This window comes from Barbatula barbatula (assembly GCF_947034865.1).
Source record: "Barbatula barbatula genome assembly, chromosome: 6".
Lineage (NCBI taxonomy): Eukaryota > Metazoa > Chordata > Actinopteri > Cypriniformes > Nemacheilidae > Barbatula > Barbatula barbatula.
Window position 1 is genome coordinate 23,649,389 of NC_136765.1, and position 18,549 is coordinate 23,667,937.

At 38.7% G+C, this 18,549-nt stretch overlaps 1 protein-coding gene across 1 annotated transcript in view; it reads left to right on the top strand.

The window, feature by feature from the left end:
* The window catches only part of mipol1 (mirror-image polydactyly 1), a 55,413-nt gene that overhangs the window by 31,994 nt on the left and 4,870 nt on the right, over positions 1-18,549 (top strand). The window contains exons 11-13 of the mRNA XM_079458308.1: positions 3,035-3,142; positions 10,886-10,977; positions 17,152-17,328. Coding sequence (XP_079314434.1) covers positions 3,035-3,142; positions 10,886-10,977; positions 17,152-17,328 — 377 coding nt within the window. The remainder of the gene's footprint in view (positions 1-3,034; positions 3,143-10,885; positions 10,978-17,151; positions 17,329-18,549) is intronic.

Sequence of the window (18,549 nt, forward strand, 5' to 3'; positions counted from 1 at the left end):
ACAGAGGGTCAGGTGTCACTCTTCTAACTCCGCCCAAACATCTCTGCGTCCCCTAGAAAAGCCACCCTGTTTTTCATCGAGGCCAAAAACCTGAATCTGTGGGGTAATTTCAGAAGTAAGTTGCAAACCCCAGGCCTAATCCCTCTGAGACGGGAATGGGTCGGCTCTCTATCCTCACGGATCTCTCCCTCCCCTGCCATTCCGCCCATCTCGCGCCTCATCTCGCAGGGATTAGAGCCCGGCTGCAGGCGGAGGGCCGACGCATCCCTTTGGCCTGCCGGAATATGAAAAGCTGGATAAGTGCTGGAAGAAATAAATCTTATTCTCACTTCCTTCCTATCCTCGCAGTTAACGCGGAGAATAAGAGCGGCTTCGTTATGTGTCGGTGCCGGGTGCTTATTGAATTTCTCTTGATCTTGATAGAGTGCTGATGTTAAAGTGAGAGGGGAAATGAAGTCGCGTCTCCTGCTGAATTGGGGCTGGATGATTGTCTTGATTTTATTCCGCAGGATTTTTTTCCCTGGCAGAATGTGCGATCACGTGGCTCAGATTCTTCATTTGAAGTGTTGACTTGTTTAATATTATTTCTAAGGTTGTTGAATAATTTCAAACTATTAGCATTTTACAAATATAACATTTTTATTTCTTATAGACGTAAGAAAAAAATTCTCAAAAGAAAAAAGTATAGATTTGTTTTGTTTTCTAATAAAAGAGCATTGTTTTTCACAATTATATTTTTTCAAGCATTTAAACAAAAAAATAAACATTTCAGGTGTTTAAAAACTTGAATGGTTGTGTGTATTTTAATATAGTTTCTTAAACGTTTTTAATATAGTTCAGGGCTGTCAAACGATTAATCACGATTAATCGCACCCACAAATTTAAAACGATTTACATAATATACTGTATGTCTGAGTACTGTGTATTTTTATTTTGTATAATAAACACATGCATGCATGTATTTCAGAAAAATATAAAATACAAACAATTTTAAAGTTTTTATATATATATATATATATATATATAATTTCAATGATTGCTAAATCTAAATAAATACATCTAAATATTTCCACAAAATATAAACGTGTTTGTTTTTGTGTTTATAGAATACAAAAGTATTATGCACAGGACACCTATCATATGTTAACACAAACCTCTATTTTGGATGCGATTAATCACGATTAATTGTTTGACAGCCCTAATATAGTTTGTAAAATGTATTATTGTATTGCTAAGTGCTTAACACATTTACAGTTTTCTTTTTAATATTGTAAAAATGTCGCCTTGCTTTAAAGCGTCCCTGAAATGATGTGCAAATTATCACAAATTATGTTCTATATGTTTAATAAGAGCAGTAAAACTAATTATATTTTCACTTATAAAGCTATTTTTAGTGCTAATTTACTGCTTTACTCATGTGTCGCATTCATGTATTGTCTTTGAATGATCCAATTTTGAAATGCGGACATTTGTTTTTCATCTGTTAAGGCATGTCATTTAATAAATTTTAGTAGAATTATTTTTGTCACCTGGATTGACAGATCACGGTTTTCTCTCAGACTTCTATCCGACGATTAAGACAGTTAGAACACTTTAATGTGTCTGTCCCTACGCCCCATTTCCTCCGACTGTGGCTATTTTTGGGTAGCTGACAGCAATGCTGGTCTTTTGCGTCATCTCAGAGGTGCATTCTGATTCAAATACGTTTCCCTCTAAAAGACATCTGCTGCCCGAGAATCATAACTCAGACTGACACTAAAGAGGAGCCGTGTGTTTGGTCTGGATGGCAGCGGTATTATTTTAGTCTGCAGAGGAAAGCAGAAAGCGGGGTCTGTACTGTGAAGCTTGTTTTTGCGCCCGCCGCTCTTTGAGATGGCTGAATGTTAAGGCTTGTCGGGCCATGAGGATGGTTTACATTCCTGGTAAGTGTCTGTCGGCCGTGGAATGTTCACATGGAGAGGGCCACATATGGGTAAAAAACAAGACCCATACAATAATACTCAGAGGAAAAACACGTTGTATGTTTAAAGTGTCTGTCCGTCTCTCAATGTGTCTGTCAGACAGCCAGACGAAGGTCTTGTGTTGTATGGACAGCAAGCAAGGAATAACTTTAAGGCATAGTTCACCCTCATCTGCGGAGCACAAAAAATGCGTTCTTGCATCCATACAGTGGAAGTCAATAGGTTTCCAGATGTTTCAAATATCTTCTTTTGTGTCCTGCAGAAGAAATATAGTCATACAGGTTCGTAATAACAAGAATTTTTGCTTTTGGGTAAACTGTCTTTTTTAGGACTTGAATTTGGTTTCTATTTTTCTTAATAAAACCGTATTTTATTTTCAACTCCACCGCAAATGAGTCTGTCCCTCCAGGAATCACAGACTCTCAATGGGAGTAATATCAGCCGTGTGTGCCAAAGTTCTTACAGTAAATGTAGTAATAACTGAGAATGTAGGTTTTTTACCCTGCAGAGATTTCACCTCTCATAGAACGGGCTAGGATACACATTATTTTTCCACGTGGCGACGTAACAAGTTTTTGTAGAGTCCTTAAGCCAACTTTAATGTGTTTGTGAACTGATTTTTGCGGTTTCATTTATTTTGTCAAGCAACTGACCCCTGCCCCTCGAAGCGAGATTATACACCATCATACACCAAATATATTTATTATATAAATAACTTTAAGCACGGAGGACATTTCTGAACCATTTCACAGTTTTGGGGGAAATTATTTTCTGTTTGTAGATTTGCTTTGATCCCAACAGACAGAGAGAGAGAGAGAGAGAGAGAGAGAGAGAGAGAAAGAGAGGGGCTTTCTGTGCAATAACATGCATTCAGTTTTAGTTTGTGTGAAATTAGTAGTAAATAATGATGAACTGTTTTTACTACTCGGTCCCAAAAGTACAATGAGGAATCAAACTCTGAATAAAACCGGAATCAAACTTTGGTTCAGACCTAAAACATTAAAACAAAAGTGTATTTTGGTTCGTCTTGAAATTCTGATTTCTCTCTTTCTCTCTCTTGCTTGCTCTCTCAGTGCAAACGTCTGGAACAAGAGCTTCTCCGTGCAAAAGAGCCAAGACATAATTCTGCAAACAGCACCCGCCACCTGGCCACCCAAAACAACCGAGAACGATCGAGCAAGGTAAAACACACACCTCCCACTTGAGAAGGTTCCTCTGAAAACAAATGTCCCCCTTGCTAGCATTCACAGAAGTACACGTGCTCGCCCAAACACGCTGAGTCTGTTTGCCAACAACACCATCCCCGAGCGTGACCTTCATCATACGTGCGGTCCTGCGCACACAAAGGGATGCCCTCGGACCCTTTATCAGCCCGTCATTACCCTCTCCACTGTATCACTCATTAACTCCTATTTGCTCTCTCCTGCTCTTGTCTTCCAGCGATCCACAAAGAGAGACCCGGGTGTCTGTTTGACAGGGTTTTGGGGTTGGCCGGTGTGCCGCGGCGATTGCGGGGTAATGCAGGGCAAACAGGGAGCTATTTGATTTGCTGTATTTATCTGATGCAGCTAAAAGCCCTCGAGTTCAATTCACGATGCTGTAAAAAAGCCATCATTAGGTAGAGATGGGTAAACATGTGCTGAGAGAGATTCGGGCGATGGGGGAATTCAGCAGGGGTGCTGAGTCAGGGCTGAACCCTGGACCCTTACGTTGAATATACTGACTGCGTTTGATGTTGTTATCCACTTAACCTTGCCGCACAGCTACATGAGGACATTGTGTGTCGAGTATTTGTGGGGATATCACATTTTCTAATAAAACTGATTTGAGGTGGTGTGTAAGGAAATACAATGCAGGCGAGGGGTATTTTGGACCAGTTGTGTACACATCGGTGTGGTGCCAAGGAAATTGTTTGTATACTGTGCAACTTCATAAAAGTAAATATGTATAGCTGTGTTTGTACACACAATTGTGTACACAAAATAATATGGATTTTTTTAAAGGAAGTAAGTATGCATAGTGCAGGCGTAAATGTAGAAATTAGTTATATATGGGAATGTATAAATAAACTGCATAGGCATGCTGTTTGTTATACAAATACAGCTATACATGTCTATAGATCATGTATCTACATTTATCAGCCGCGGAAAAAAATGGAGACTAATCCAAACCAGTCAAACCTCAGGAGTGACACAAAGTCATCCAGCAGCAACGTGAAAGACTGACAGCATGACAAGATATCTGAAAAAGGTTATCACATATATATATGAATATTACGCTTGTATTTCTTCAAAGTGAATATGATCTTTTCTTTGCAGTAATTTAGGTCTGAAAAAATACACAGCATCTTTTCTGTTATATTGACCTGGTGCTCCAGTTTTCATTGTCTGCAAATAAATGCAAATAAAAACAATATTTGTATTTGAAATTAGGTAGAAATATTGTCAGTAATCGTCATTAAATCAGTACGTTTGAGTAAATAAATAGTAAATTCTGGAAAAACTGATAATAATTTTAAAAGTTTTTCTTATGTACAAAATTTATTAAATTACCTAATTTGGGATGCATTCATATACATTAGATAAAGTTTTATGAAGTGGATTTGTAAAATGACTTGTACGCCGATATTGTTTCAATTTTCCAAATGCACCTTCTGTGGTTTATACTTGTCTTGATGTTGTACATTTGCTCGGTTGTTGTTGCATTTTATGATAATCATCAAAACTGTGATGTGATATAAATCTAGATTAAGTATTAGTTAGATGGATACTGTTTGTGTTTGGATGTGGATGTGAAGATGTGGTCTGGAAATGTGGAGACACAACTGTGCCACATGGTGACGATTATCAGTAGATAAAGAATTATAATTAGTTATAATCTGGTAAAAAGTCCAGTCTGTGCTTCCAGGCAAAGCATTTTTGAAGATGAAAAAAATGGTATTCCCATTTAAGATGGTTCGGCTGATGGCTTATTAAGAAATATATTAAATTTTGTTATTAATGTAGCACTTGGTTTTTCTATAAATCCCCTTAATTATAGATTGACTCCTGGGATTACAGAGCGGGGTTTTTAATTTAAAACGAAATGGGAACAGCTGTCGTAAAATTAGTCAACAGTGCCGGGAACATATCCACAAAACAATTTAAAAATGAACAGGACTTCCACTTATCGATTGACATTTTACTTTAAAGAAAGCCTAAGAAAATCTGCAGTGGTGTGAAAAAAGAGCAGAGTTCAAGGAAAGTTTTCTTTGTGAAATCTTTATATTTAGCTTTTAGCTGACAGTTACGTTGAGGGACTCGGTTGATTAATTTCTCTGGTTTTAATCACAAGTCTCTTTTGGAAGCGAGAGAGACCAATGTTCTTTTTCATTATGAACATAATAATGACAGCTTTTTTCAATTAAGATGGAAATAACGGCCGTATTCAGCTGTTGATGTTCATCGTCGTAATTCTGCAGAAAGCGGCTGTAAAATGTTTTTTTTGGCTTGTGACATTTGTCGGTTGATAAAACCTGGGGCAGTTCCTTGTCTTATCTTTTCAACCGGTCTTTTTTCACCTGTAAACAAACCTGTTCGGCAGCCATCTCGAAGCCATTGCACCAAATTGATCTAAAAGCTTTATATGTGTGCGTGGGAGTGTCGGGGGCAGGTTTTTACCATCCTTTTAAAGACCAGTTGCCCCCCGTGAAGGCAGTAAAATATGAACATGATATCTGGGATTTCCCCACAACACACTTGACATGTTTTCAATAAAAACAGGAAACGCCAGGTGTTTGTATGGTTTGCGGTGTGGCTTCATTATAATGATTTACAAACAATATGTGAATGGGAAATCCCAATTTATAATAGTCATACGTTATCTTGAATAAAAATAAAATAAATAGAACAATAATTACTAATAAAAGACAATCATATTAGAATAAACATACAATAAGAGACATACATGGTGGAAAAAACGAAAAAGACAAAATCTGTTTGCAGTATTAATAAGAAGCGCAATTTTATTGAATAAACACAAAAGAATCCCGGTGTAAAGATGTAGTGCAGATAAAGATGTGTATCCAGGTGTTTATGGGATGTTACCGATGTGTTTGTTGGATCAAGAGTAAAACACAGAGGGTTGATATTTGAGTTGGTGTTAGTTTTAAGTGTGCGGGTCGCTGTCTGTGCCGGGGTGGGGGGTCGGTGAGCAGGGGCTATTGTGAAGAACTCTGTCCTCGCGCAAAAGCACCTGTGTTTGCTCTACAGCTTGTCTCTCGCAACAGCAAAGTGATGTCTCCTGCCCCCATCACACGAATAACACCATCACATTCTCACGCTGATGTTTGTCCTTAACTCAGTTGACACAAAAATGACAAATTTGTCTTAATTTACTTGCCCTCATGTTGTTTTTTATTCAATAATTTGCAGAGCATCTCAACATCTTGGTTTCTAATAGTGTGATCATGGATGGATGATTCACTGTTGACGTTTAAAAAAAGTTCAAAAATGATTTTCTTATCATGTATTCAACCTCATGTCAATCAAAACCTGTATGACTTTATTTCCTCTGTAGATCACAAAAATATATATTTAAAAGAATGTTGGTAGACGAACAACATTGGACCAGATTGACTTCCTTTGTGTGGACACAAAACCACTGAGACATTTCTCAAAATATATTTTTTGTGTTCCACCCGTTTGAATTTGTCGGTTTTATCGTGATTTGAGTGTCGTCTGAACCATATCCCGGTGGTTAGCGTCTATGCTTTGGATGCATCGATTGTTGATGCTCACACTGCAGATGCCAGCATGCGCCATGTTCTGATTCTGTTCCTCTTCTCTCTCGGCCAGTTAAGATCTGTCTCGTCTCTGCTCTGTCTCTCAGTAAAAATGGACAAAAGGCCCAAATAAAAGATCCTGGTTGCTCATAAAGGTTGCAGAAAATGTTACGAGAGACATTTACGAGTGTGTTCTGCTTATGAGGGATCTCTTGTATTAGAGCGTTTTGTTGTCAGACACAGATGTAAGCTGGCTCCTTCACCATCAGGTTGCACAGTTGGAAAGAAGAGGTGCGAGGGTTCATTAAAAATGATATTATCATTTACTCTCTCTTATGTCCGTCAAAACCGGCATCTGACTTAAATCTGTGGAAAATAAGATATTTTGAGAAATGTCTTTGTAGACTTCCACTGCATGGACTTAAATCCACAAAGGGCCAACGCAGTACACTTTATTAAAGTTCACTTCCATAATGTACTTAAAGGGACAATTCTCCGTAAGTTCTGTCATCTTTTGCTCACCCTTGAGTTGTTCCAAATCTGTATAAACGTCTTTGTTCTGATAAGGGCTGTACGGTATTAAAGAAAAATGCAGTATGCGATAGCATGGTAAATAATGCGATATTCTGTATGCAATATATTGGGAAAAAACAAATAACCAATAGAGTTGCATGATATTAGAAAAATGTGATGTGCAATAATTTGCTAAATAATGTGATGTGCTTTAGAATAATGGTTCAAGTTTGAGATATGTATATTTATTGATATAACCAACATTATATATCACAATATAACACAATATTTTACATTATTTCTCATTGTTGATCCACACATCAGACAGTCTCTATACTATCTGCATCAACCTAAAACGTATAGACCACATCGCAAACACTGGTCCAAAGCACTATTTTTTAATCTCACATATATTATTGAAATTTTAAGATATTTGTTTCACATTTTGATTTGGTAAAAATGTGCTGTTAGTTGCATTTTGTTCAACTATTGTGTCAAAAAAACTGAAACAGGAAGTTCTTTTGGACCAGGGTTGTTTACGCCATCCAAAGTGGTCTAAACATAACTTTTAGAAATTATTCAGTTATTGCTAAATATTCTGATATGCACATTTTTGGATATTTCGATTGATGAACACAAGAGAGAGACATTTGGAAGAATGCTTGTAACCAAACAGTTCTTGGCCACCAAGAATTCCTCAAAATATCTTCATTTAGAAATTTAGACAGATTTGGGACCACTTGAGGCATTTTTGGGTGAACTGTTCCTTTAAAACTTTGCTTTATTCCCTTTGACCATCAGAATAAAGCAATATTTGACCTCTTTTAGGATCGCCTCACCCCCACCTGGATCTAAAAATAGTCTATTTAAACTCTTAAAATTGTTTTTGCATTGAGCATTGGAGTGTATTTATTTTTTAAAAGTCATGATATTCTCATTTAACATTTTGTTTAACCTCAGAAGTGCCAGCTCACTGTTCAGTGACCTCTGATGGGATACGTGCCGCTCTGCTTTAATTGTGCCGCAGTCGGCGACGGAGCATGCGACACAGCTGATAACCCCCATCACATCCTCCTCTCCCCACTGGGTCAGAAAGGCCACGACCAGCCCACCTCTGCCCCACCAAACACTCGCTCGTAAAGGTCAAGGCTGCGACCCTCCTTTGCCGGCCTTAATCTCTACAGGTTAACACGTTACTCTGGGAACCTAATTTGGATAATATTGTAATGAACGCTGATAAAATACATAAGATTAAAAGAAGTGAGCTTTGAAGTCGAGCTCCCTTCCCTGTTGGAGAAAAGTACATATTGACTTTAGGGGTTTGAGGCTTTTTGATGTTCTCTTTGACTTGCGAGACCTACACTCCGGTAATTAGTATGATTGGGAGCTCGCCATCGGATGCTGCAAGTGCTTATGGGTAAAAGTGTTTGTAGCGCTGGATAAGGGATTTCGATGCGACAAGCCACAGTCACAGGCCTGTTTTTGTTTTAGTAGCACATAGTAGCATGCAAACCTTTCTTACGATGTTCGCTTTAGAATTAAAGTTTTTAAGCGCAAACTGTATCACAGCCATTACATGTGTTTTGCAGGAGACGATATAGTTTAGCATTGCAAAATTTGTAGATGTTTTATACTTGTAGATTTTATAAGATTAGATTAATTGTGCAATTCTTAACTTTTTGCCTCTCAGTCTTCACCTTTGTTACACATACAAATTGTAGGTCACTTTACATATTTTCTGTGGTTTAGAGTAAAATGACGTCAAACTGAAGTTTACCTCGAAATCGATCCCAACAAAAATCATTATTAAATCATGGTGAGACATTAAAAATTTTTTTTACTTGCCTTAATGTTTTTTTATATTCTTGCTGATGTTTTTTTTTCTTTTAACCCAAAAAGTTTGAATTGCAGCTTTAAGAAAAGCCTCATCTGCTGCATTCAGATAAAATATCGCTGTGTGTCAAACGGCGTCCTCTTGGCAACAGTTTGTTTTTCAATGTATTGAAGTCTGAAAATCCAGTAGGTTGTAAGGTAAATATATACACCACCCTCAGGCAAAAGATAAGGAACAGTTTATGTTTTCTGTTTTTTAAGAAAACTGTTGAAACGTCAAGGCTATCAATGACTAACCTCGATTTAACAAAGCGCTAACTTACTATCAGTTACTCTAGCCCTTAAGATGAAGATAAGTTCATCAAAAAATAAACTTCTGTCATCTTTTTCTTTCATGTCATTCCAAACCCGTATGGCTTTTTGTTGTGCAACTTTTTAAGCTCCCCAAAGCAAGAAAAGCGCCATAAAACAAGTCAATAGACGTGTGTACTATGTTCCATATCTTTAGGAGCCGTACGATAAACTGACTCAACCCATACTACATCATTTCTTTTTCTGTCCTTTTTTAAACTAAAAGGCGTATAAAGTTTTTTACAAGTGAGACCCATAAATAACTTTAAACTCTGTCTCTGTCCTCTCTCTCTCTAACACCCCCCGTGTCTTTGGGAGTATATTGGAGGACTTTACAGTAGGGCGGGTTGTCATGTTTGTTTAGACAGTCTCTATTGTGTCTGTCTGCTCACCCAGCTGTTGAGAGGATGAATTCATCAATACATCTGTTTCAACGGCTGGTCATTAGCAAGAGCTTTATTGAGGTCCCGCACCTGCCCTGCACCCAACAGTTCAGGGTTCCCTCGCTCTCACAGGAGAGGGTGCTGAGATGGAAGACAATACACTGCATCCTTCTCGAACCAAACGCACGCCAATGAATAAATGAATGCAGTGCAGATGAGGATACGAGAACTTGATGTTATTACACGCACTGTTTTGTTGCTCTTTATTAGACAAGAAGCATGTTTGCATTTGTTTGTTTGCATTTTGTGAGAGTTGTTTTCATGTATTTTCTGCAAATTGTCCTTTCTGCTCTTGATCCTGATAGCATTGGAAATGACTTATTGGTCTTTGGTCACTTGACTAACATTTACATTTATTTATTTGGCGGACACTTTCATCCAAAGCGACTTGCAAGAAGGAGACCATACAACATTTTGTTGACTTAAACGTTACAACTTTTTCTAGAACTATTACTGTGTGAACACAAAAAAGTAATGGATATGACTTAAAAAGGCTAAATGGTCCCAAACACAGTCACACTTGTGGTCTTCTGTCGAACATGAATGGGTAACATAATAAAACTATAAATAAAAAAAGTGTAAAGATTTTAGGGAAATGATGTATTGGTCAATTTAACCCACTCTTAATCTTTGGTCACTTTTGACTTGAAATGTTACATTTGACTAACTTTTTTGACTTTTACATGATCCGAATAGAATAAAACTTTGGTGACGCTCGTCTCGCTTGTAAATTTGTTTTAATAAGATAAAAAAAAGTCACATTTGTTACCCTGACCACCATCTGATATGAATGGAAAAGGAAACGTATTATTATTATATTCAATAGAACAATTAATCATAACTGTCTCATAAATATTACATAGCAATATTAAAACGAATATTATTGTTAAAAAATATACTACACTGACTCCACAGAAAATAAGTAGATTCGAGGTGTCTGACTTTTGACCCCTATATGTGGAGCAGAGGTTTAACCGCTACTGTAGCTCTTATGGCTGAATGTCTTGCATTTATCTCTACAGCTTGAAGAGGAGCTGGTGGAAGCCCAAAGAGAACGAGATAAAGCCCTGGAGCTCAGTCGCACACTTGAAGAGGAGTTACAAACCTTACGCAGGTATTACAGATCAACCACCTAACCTTACAATGCCATCAAACTGAAGCGGGGCCAAAGCCACACCCTTCTTAGGGAACGTTAGATTTGGAACCTGTTGCTTTGGGAAAGCTCTTTCCATAGACTTGGTTGTTTCGCTCTGGTAACAATTAATGACTCGTACCACAAATTCATGATGTGGAGATCTGAAGCATTCAGAAAGATCTCAATCCACATTTTGTGCAGACACGCCCCCCCTCTGTGTTCTCTGTTGGAGGTCTGTCTACACCGGCTTTAAAGTCACGAGAGTCTCGTAGTTGTTTTGCCAGAGTGCATAAACCTCCAGCGGTATCGACCGCAAGCGTTTCAGCACCGCCTTACATCTGATTGTTTTGGCCCAGAGTTCAACCGTGTGCTCATTTAAGTTTTTTATTCAAATGGATTGTCAGGGTGTTAAATAACCAAACCTTAGGTGGTGGTGATTGACTACCGCGGACACGCCCTGCCCAGGTCTTGTCTACCAGCCAGAGGCTGTTTGCTTTACTTGGGGTTTATCTGTCAGCGAGGAGGGGTTTGATAGATAATATGAAGTAAACACATTTGGCTCATAAACTGGTCATGCTGGTAAAGTGAGATGCATCCGGTTTCAGTGAGATGAGCATCCGCGTGCATTAAGGACTTTTATATTTGCGTTTGTCGTCTCTGTAGATCTTGTCGTGCGTGACTGTGCATTCGTAGTTCACGTTTAAAAATGAAAAAAACTAAAAAGGTGGTTCCAACCTGGTTCCATAGAGGAGTGGTTCTAAAACCGGCGGTCCCTAGATGGATCGAAGGGGGGAATAGATGTTGTGGCATTTTATAAAATGTATAATATTATTTTGTGCAATCAAACATCAGAAAAATTATAGATTTTCCAGAATTGTTTAAGTGAATATGTGTTTGGTTTAATGAAAAAGTCTTTATTTGGGGGGCTACAAAACGATGCACTCTACACAAAAGGGGCCTTACAACGAAAAACCTCTGCCATAAAGAAAGCTTTGTGATTCTGTGAGCAACCTTTGATTTAACATCAAGATCTTTTTGTTTATACAAATTCTTTGTGTCATGTCCAAAAAAACATGTTAGTACCCTGGTTGTCATGTTTCAATCCAAAACCACTTTTGTAGTCTAGATGTTTTCTGCCAAAGGAGGTGACAGAGCACATTGTTTTCCCCCAGACAATCCGCATTGTGTGAGCAAATCGGTGTCCGTCGCTGGACCCCGGCCCCTGCCGGCGTGGCTGCGGCGCTGAACCTTTAAAAGGAGAATCCTCCAGGAACAACAAAGGCCAGAGTATGGCTGTGTATGTTTGCTTTCAGGATTCCCGACCACCTCCATTGTGTCTTTCAGGATAACAGACAGTCTGTGTCAGATGAAAGGGCACAGAACAGATGAGAGCGAGAATAGGATGGGAAAAAAAGGTCTGCTGCTTCAACCTCAGGTTTTGATAGAAGCGTCTCAGAGCGGAGCGGCGTACACGGGCTCCCCGCTGATAAAGAGCAACACTTATACTCTGAGAGTGAGTTTTTTTAATAGGTTATCATTGGCCGGACTCAGTTTAAGGTGCTTTGTTTGACCATCAGCCAGGAGCAGAGGGAGGTGACGTATGATTGACGCTTATTAACGCCGCGGGTCTCCATCTCCCCAGCGATCGCTCATCATTTACCACACCATCTTGATCTGTCAACACTCTCGGCTCAATAGTCATTAGCAGATACTTAAAAGTCGGACACGTACGCTTTCCTTCCGATATCTGTTTCCTACGTTAGCTTCTCCTTCTAATGCAAAAAGGCTTGAAGGGCATTTGCTGTTTCACATAGCTTTATTCTCATTTTAAGCTTAAGCATTAAACATGTGTAATTTCACAAATACCTGGAGAAAGGTAATCGTATATAGGTAATATATACATCAAATATATATATATATATATATATGTGTGTGTGTGTGTGTGTGTGTGTGTGTGTGTACATGTACATTAAGATTTTGCGAGTCGGCTTTTGCCTTTTTTACAAAAAACAGACTACACAAATAAGCCTTCTGATTAACGTCTATACACATTTTGAAAGGTAAATAAATAATATGGCACGATTGTGAAAATATGTAATATTGCAAATGTTGGTCGACAGAAGTGAGTTGCTAATATAAAAAAATTATTTTAAACATCCAAGTCAAAATCTTATGTTCTTATTTTTTCTTTCTTCATTCGAATTACACATTTGTTCAGCACTAATTTACACGCTCCATTTCAATACACATACACTAGTTTGTACATATAACGTTAAGTGACCCAAACTCAATGTGTGTATGTTGAAACCGTCTACATGTATATTTTTGGGGGAGGATTATAGTAAATATTTAAGGTTAACTTACAATGACGTAACATTTGTGACTTTTCCACAGTAGCCAGTTCAGTGAAGTGATTATTGTTGTCATTTATTTTCATTTTTCTTATTATTCAAGTTTTTAGTCCCTGCAGTTTGGGCTGAATAATACATTTTAAGAAGTGCATTGCCTTTGATCACACCATCAGATATGCCGTGTTGCTCTTGGAAACTTTATGTGATGTATATAACGCCTGTGGCATTAAGCAGCTTTCGCCCAAAACAGCACAAACCGCATCATCTGCATTAGCCGTCGTCCCCATTCTGTGCAGCAAAATACATTTTGTAGATTGCGTGTAACCCTGTCACAGTCAGCGACGTCTCCTTCATTCAAGCGCACAGCAGCGTTCCTCCACAAGCGTAAGACATTGTCTGTAGTTTTCAGAAACGAGTGATCAAAATTGTGCTGTTTTTCTGCACAGTTGGGTTGGGTTCTCAAACATCTGTTCTCTAGAGAGAAAGAGACGTATCGAATCTAGCGCGGCTTTTATCAGGAGCTGTCAGCGTGAGTGATTGGTGAAGTAATGGTGGACGCTGGGATGTGGTCAGTAGTAGTTTTTAAGTCACTTTTTGTCCACCTGTCTGGAACGCCTGTCTTGTTTCTTTCTTGTTGCCGTCTCCATGTACCTTTTGCCCGCAGATAAGGGCTCTCTATTAAAAGGTTATTTTACATTTCCCATCTGATAGCATTTTGTGGGGGTGTTAATGTTTAACTGCCCTGTGGAGGGCAGGTTTGTCGGGGTCCCGCCTCTGCGATCAGGTATCTTGCATTCTGGTTAATGTTTAACACGCCGTGCCGATCGGCTGTCTGCTGCTTTTTTTTTATTAAAGGTAAAGCAAGTCAGACACTAACATAAAGGCCATGTTCTACAAGAGCATTGTGTGTTTGACTAGCTGTTAGTCATATACACTGAAGAGCTCATTTACATTTAAGCATTTGGCAGACACTTTTATGCAAAGCGACTTGCATTGCATTATACTATACATTTGTATCAGAGTATGTGCAATCCCTGGGTTCGAACCCATGGCCTTGGTATTTCTAGCACCAACCTCTGAGCTACAGGAAAGTTCAGATTTATTCACCCGTGTCATTTCAAACCTGTATGACTTCATCTCTTCTGAAGAACACAATAGAAGATATTTTGAGGAACGTTGGTAACCAAACAACATTGGGTCACATTCATTCTATGGACACTTCTCCAAATCTCAAAAAATGTTCACAGAAAAACAAAGAGTCGTATTTTTATTTTCGGGTGAACTGACGTGTTTGCAATGTATATTCTTCCCCAATGACTTCTCATAAGGATGGAGAGGCGGGTCGCAGAGAACCGGTTGTTCATTGGGGGTGGGCTAACTTAGATAAGATAATCCGTAGTGTGGCAATGCTCCTGCCCTTGTTTGTCACCGTCATCGGACCTTTGTACCCAATATGTTTGCATTTAATTAAACAAAGCACACAACTTTACATCACTTTCTCCAGCATCAATATCGCATCAGAATTGATTACCTCTTGCTTTAAAAAAGAACATAAAGGAGGAGCTCTCGTGAACTAATGTGCGGGATTCAATGAGTACTATGACTTTAGGGTGAAAGCACACATACACACTCACGCATACAAAAGCCTAAAGATAAAAGCCGGTGCCAATCGATCAAGATTTCTCTGTCACAGATGACACACGAGCCCGAGATGCATTGTTGGCTAATCTTGCCATTGTCCCATGTGCATTGTTTCCTAATATGAATACCCACTTAATAGCGTGCTGGTTTTGTATCTGCGGTCACAGGTGAGGGTCTACCTGTGTGTGTTGTTAGTGCAGCCGAGGAGAGCAGGTGTCATCATTGTTTTTCATAACCATATCGGTGGTGTCAAATTAAAGTGTATTGGTCCTCTACATAAAGGTTGACCACTAGTTAGGGCTCAGATATACACACTGAATTGCTCTTAAAGGGACAGTTCGACATATTCAAAACTTATGTATGACTATTTTTTCTGTTGAAAACAAAAGTCTAGATATGTACGCGGTTTTGTCCGTACAATGGAAGTCAATGGGGGCCGTTGTTGGTTACCGACATTCTTCAAAATATCTTCTTTTGTGTACTCATAAAGAATGTCATAAAGCTTTGAATGACATGAGGAACTACAATTTTTGTGTGAATTATCCCTTCAATTGCTTAAACTGACCATCAGTGGTCATGTAATAAAATGTTTTTTTGTCAACACTCAATCGTTCCGTTAAGTTTACGTGATGTTGTCTTGGTTTTTCTTGGCACATTCTCTTTCCGTTAGACTGATTTGTATCTTCCCCCCTCGTTTTATCATGACCTTAATCATCTCGCATCTAGCTGGAAAAACAGCTTTGCGAGTTTGAAGGTGCGGCGCGAGCGCTAATGTATTCCACTGACATTCCCAGGAATGAATAGCCTCAGATATTGTTCCTTGTACTGACATTCAGTTTGAATATTAGATGTATCTGTTGATAGAGAGTCATGATTCTCCACCTCCAGGTAAACTGTAAGCATGCTCTGGGTCAAGTTTCATGTTTGTGTAAGACATTTGACCATTGACATTTGTATGATAAGTTACTGCCTGATGTTAAACCGTTGACAGTTATATTTTCTTGTCATTTTGAGGCTTGTTGTTGTAGATGCTTATCTGTATATATCTGATAAATAATGACTTGCCACATTTCAGTATTGGGAAAATTTCCTGTAGCTCAGTTGGTAGAACATTGTGTTAACAACGTCAACGTGGCTTTGAGACCCAGGGAACACTCATACTGATACAGATGTCTAGTTTGAATGCACTGTAGGTTGCTTTGGATAGAAGAATCTGCCAAATGTGTTTTGCACGGTTAAATGCTAATTCAATAAATTGCAAAATGTGACTTATAAGCAACAAGAATTATTAGTAATGTTTCCGGGAAAAGTTAAGAGACCACTCCAATATTATTATAGCTTTTTTGTTTACTATTTATAGGTATGTGTTTCAAATCAAATAGCATTTTCTACCAGTTGGTAAAATATACAACAAGAATTCCAATTACTACATTTTTTGTATTTGCAGAAAAATAAATATAGACAAACGCTCGTCAAAATAACAAAGAAAGCAACATTTTTAGATCTTGAATACTGCGTGCGTCCATATCGCTGATGTCCTTCCGAAACCTTGTATCATTATATTTTGTGATTTAAATTTTTTGTAATAAATACATTTACTTACCCTTACATTGTTCCTAACCTGTATACATTAATTTGTTCTGCTGAAAACACAGGAAGATATCTGGAAGATATCAAATCTCACCCCAATTGACTCCCATAGGATTTATTTTCCCGACTATGGCAGTAAATGGTGGGTGAGATCTAACATTCTTCCAAATTTATTTCTGTGTGATCATCAAAACAAAGAAATGTCTACAGGTTTGGAACAACCTAAGGGTCAGTAAATGATGACAGAATTTTAAATCCCTAAATGATGTTTGTCACTGGGTTTTGCAAATATCTAACCAATTAAACGTATTATAAAATGCTTGTCTACTTTGGCAACCCAGTATTTAATAATTTAAAAAGTACCATGTTTTTCCATTTCCTGAAAAAGTCAAATTTGGACATCTGTGGTTTTGTAAAGGCAGCAGCGATAATCATTTTTTAAAACCCCAATCCTAATGTTTTACATGCATTTTAGGACAATTTAAAACATTTTGTTCACAGCTTGCATTGGTCATTGCATTCTCTTTCACATTTGAATTAAAGGCGTTTTTGTGTACATGTGCTTTTTCAGTCTGCTGCAAACCAAAGCTGATGAGAGCGGTCACGACAGACCCGCCACCCCGGACCAGAGCCAGATTCAGTCTCTGCGGCGTGATCTGCAGCAACTGACATCAGAACACCAGCGCGCTCAGACTCAACTCTGCCTGGCCCAGGGAAGAGAGAGAGAGGCCAGTGAGAAAGTTCAGAGGTCAGTACAACATGTCCACTTGTGGTCAAAAAGAGTTTTGTAGAAGTAAAATGTCACTTATTATGTTTCTTCCTTCCGCTGATTCATGGACAAGATAAAGTCACTGGCTTGGGAATACCATGTGACTCGACGACGATTTGTTTTGTGAAATTGTCTTCGATATACGTAGGTGAAATTACAGCTCTTGCTGGACATTCTTTAAACGTACATCCTCAACTTCACTGAGCTGTTGTCTACGCTTATGAAAGCGGGTTGGCTGGGAGATCTTCTCTCGCTCTCGTCTTGCTCAGATGGGGGGCTCCCCACGTAAAGCAAACACAGGCCGGCCTGCTGATCTATTTACATGATGAATTAACCAAAGGGGGTGGAGATGCCAAGCTGAGGGGGTGCTCAAAACACGGAGAGAACCCCCCACCTCCCCGGCACAATGAGACCACAGAATAAAAGCGAGAACTTTAGTGAACTGTTTACACATGACATTCTGAAGGGCTTCCATCTTCAGTGGTAAGATCACACAGTCCCTGCTGGCTGACATGCAACTCCTTGTGCTACTGTCTGTAACACTGATAGTGTTCTTTCTGTGCCGTCATTTCTGAAACACTCATAAATCGTTGCAGTGCAGACTACGATGATAATAACTTTGTGTTTTTTCCCTTTTTATGGTCACACCAAAGTGCATGGTCAATACCGATGAGTTTTTATTTACGAGCATGCTTCTGGTGTTAACAAGCTCAGTTCAGTTGTTCATTTGGCTCAATTGATGAGTTATTGTGCTTGCAACCCAAGGGTTGTGGATTCGATGCCCAGGGAACATGCACACCAATGCACATGTAAAGCTTGAATGCAGTCTTTACTAAAGTATATATTTGTTCAGTACCATTATTGATACAAAGCAAGCAATTATTGGAACTTGTGAACTAGTAAAGGAATCATTATTTAGAATCAAAAGAAGAACTTCAATTCTTTGCAACTTTTTTTCGTATTACTGCCAAAAAATGGTGAATCATATCCAGCCCCCGAAAACTGCAACGTGTCTGTGTTTACGATGAGACCTTTCACCAAGTTACAGATATGGCAACAATTTGCGTGCCCCGTGTTCGAATCATGGCTCATGGTCCTTCCCACCTCCTGTTCCTCTCTCATACCATCATTTGCCGTTTCTTGACACTGTACTGCCTGGCAAACACTATAAAAAGACAAAAGAAAGTTAGGGGTTGGGTT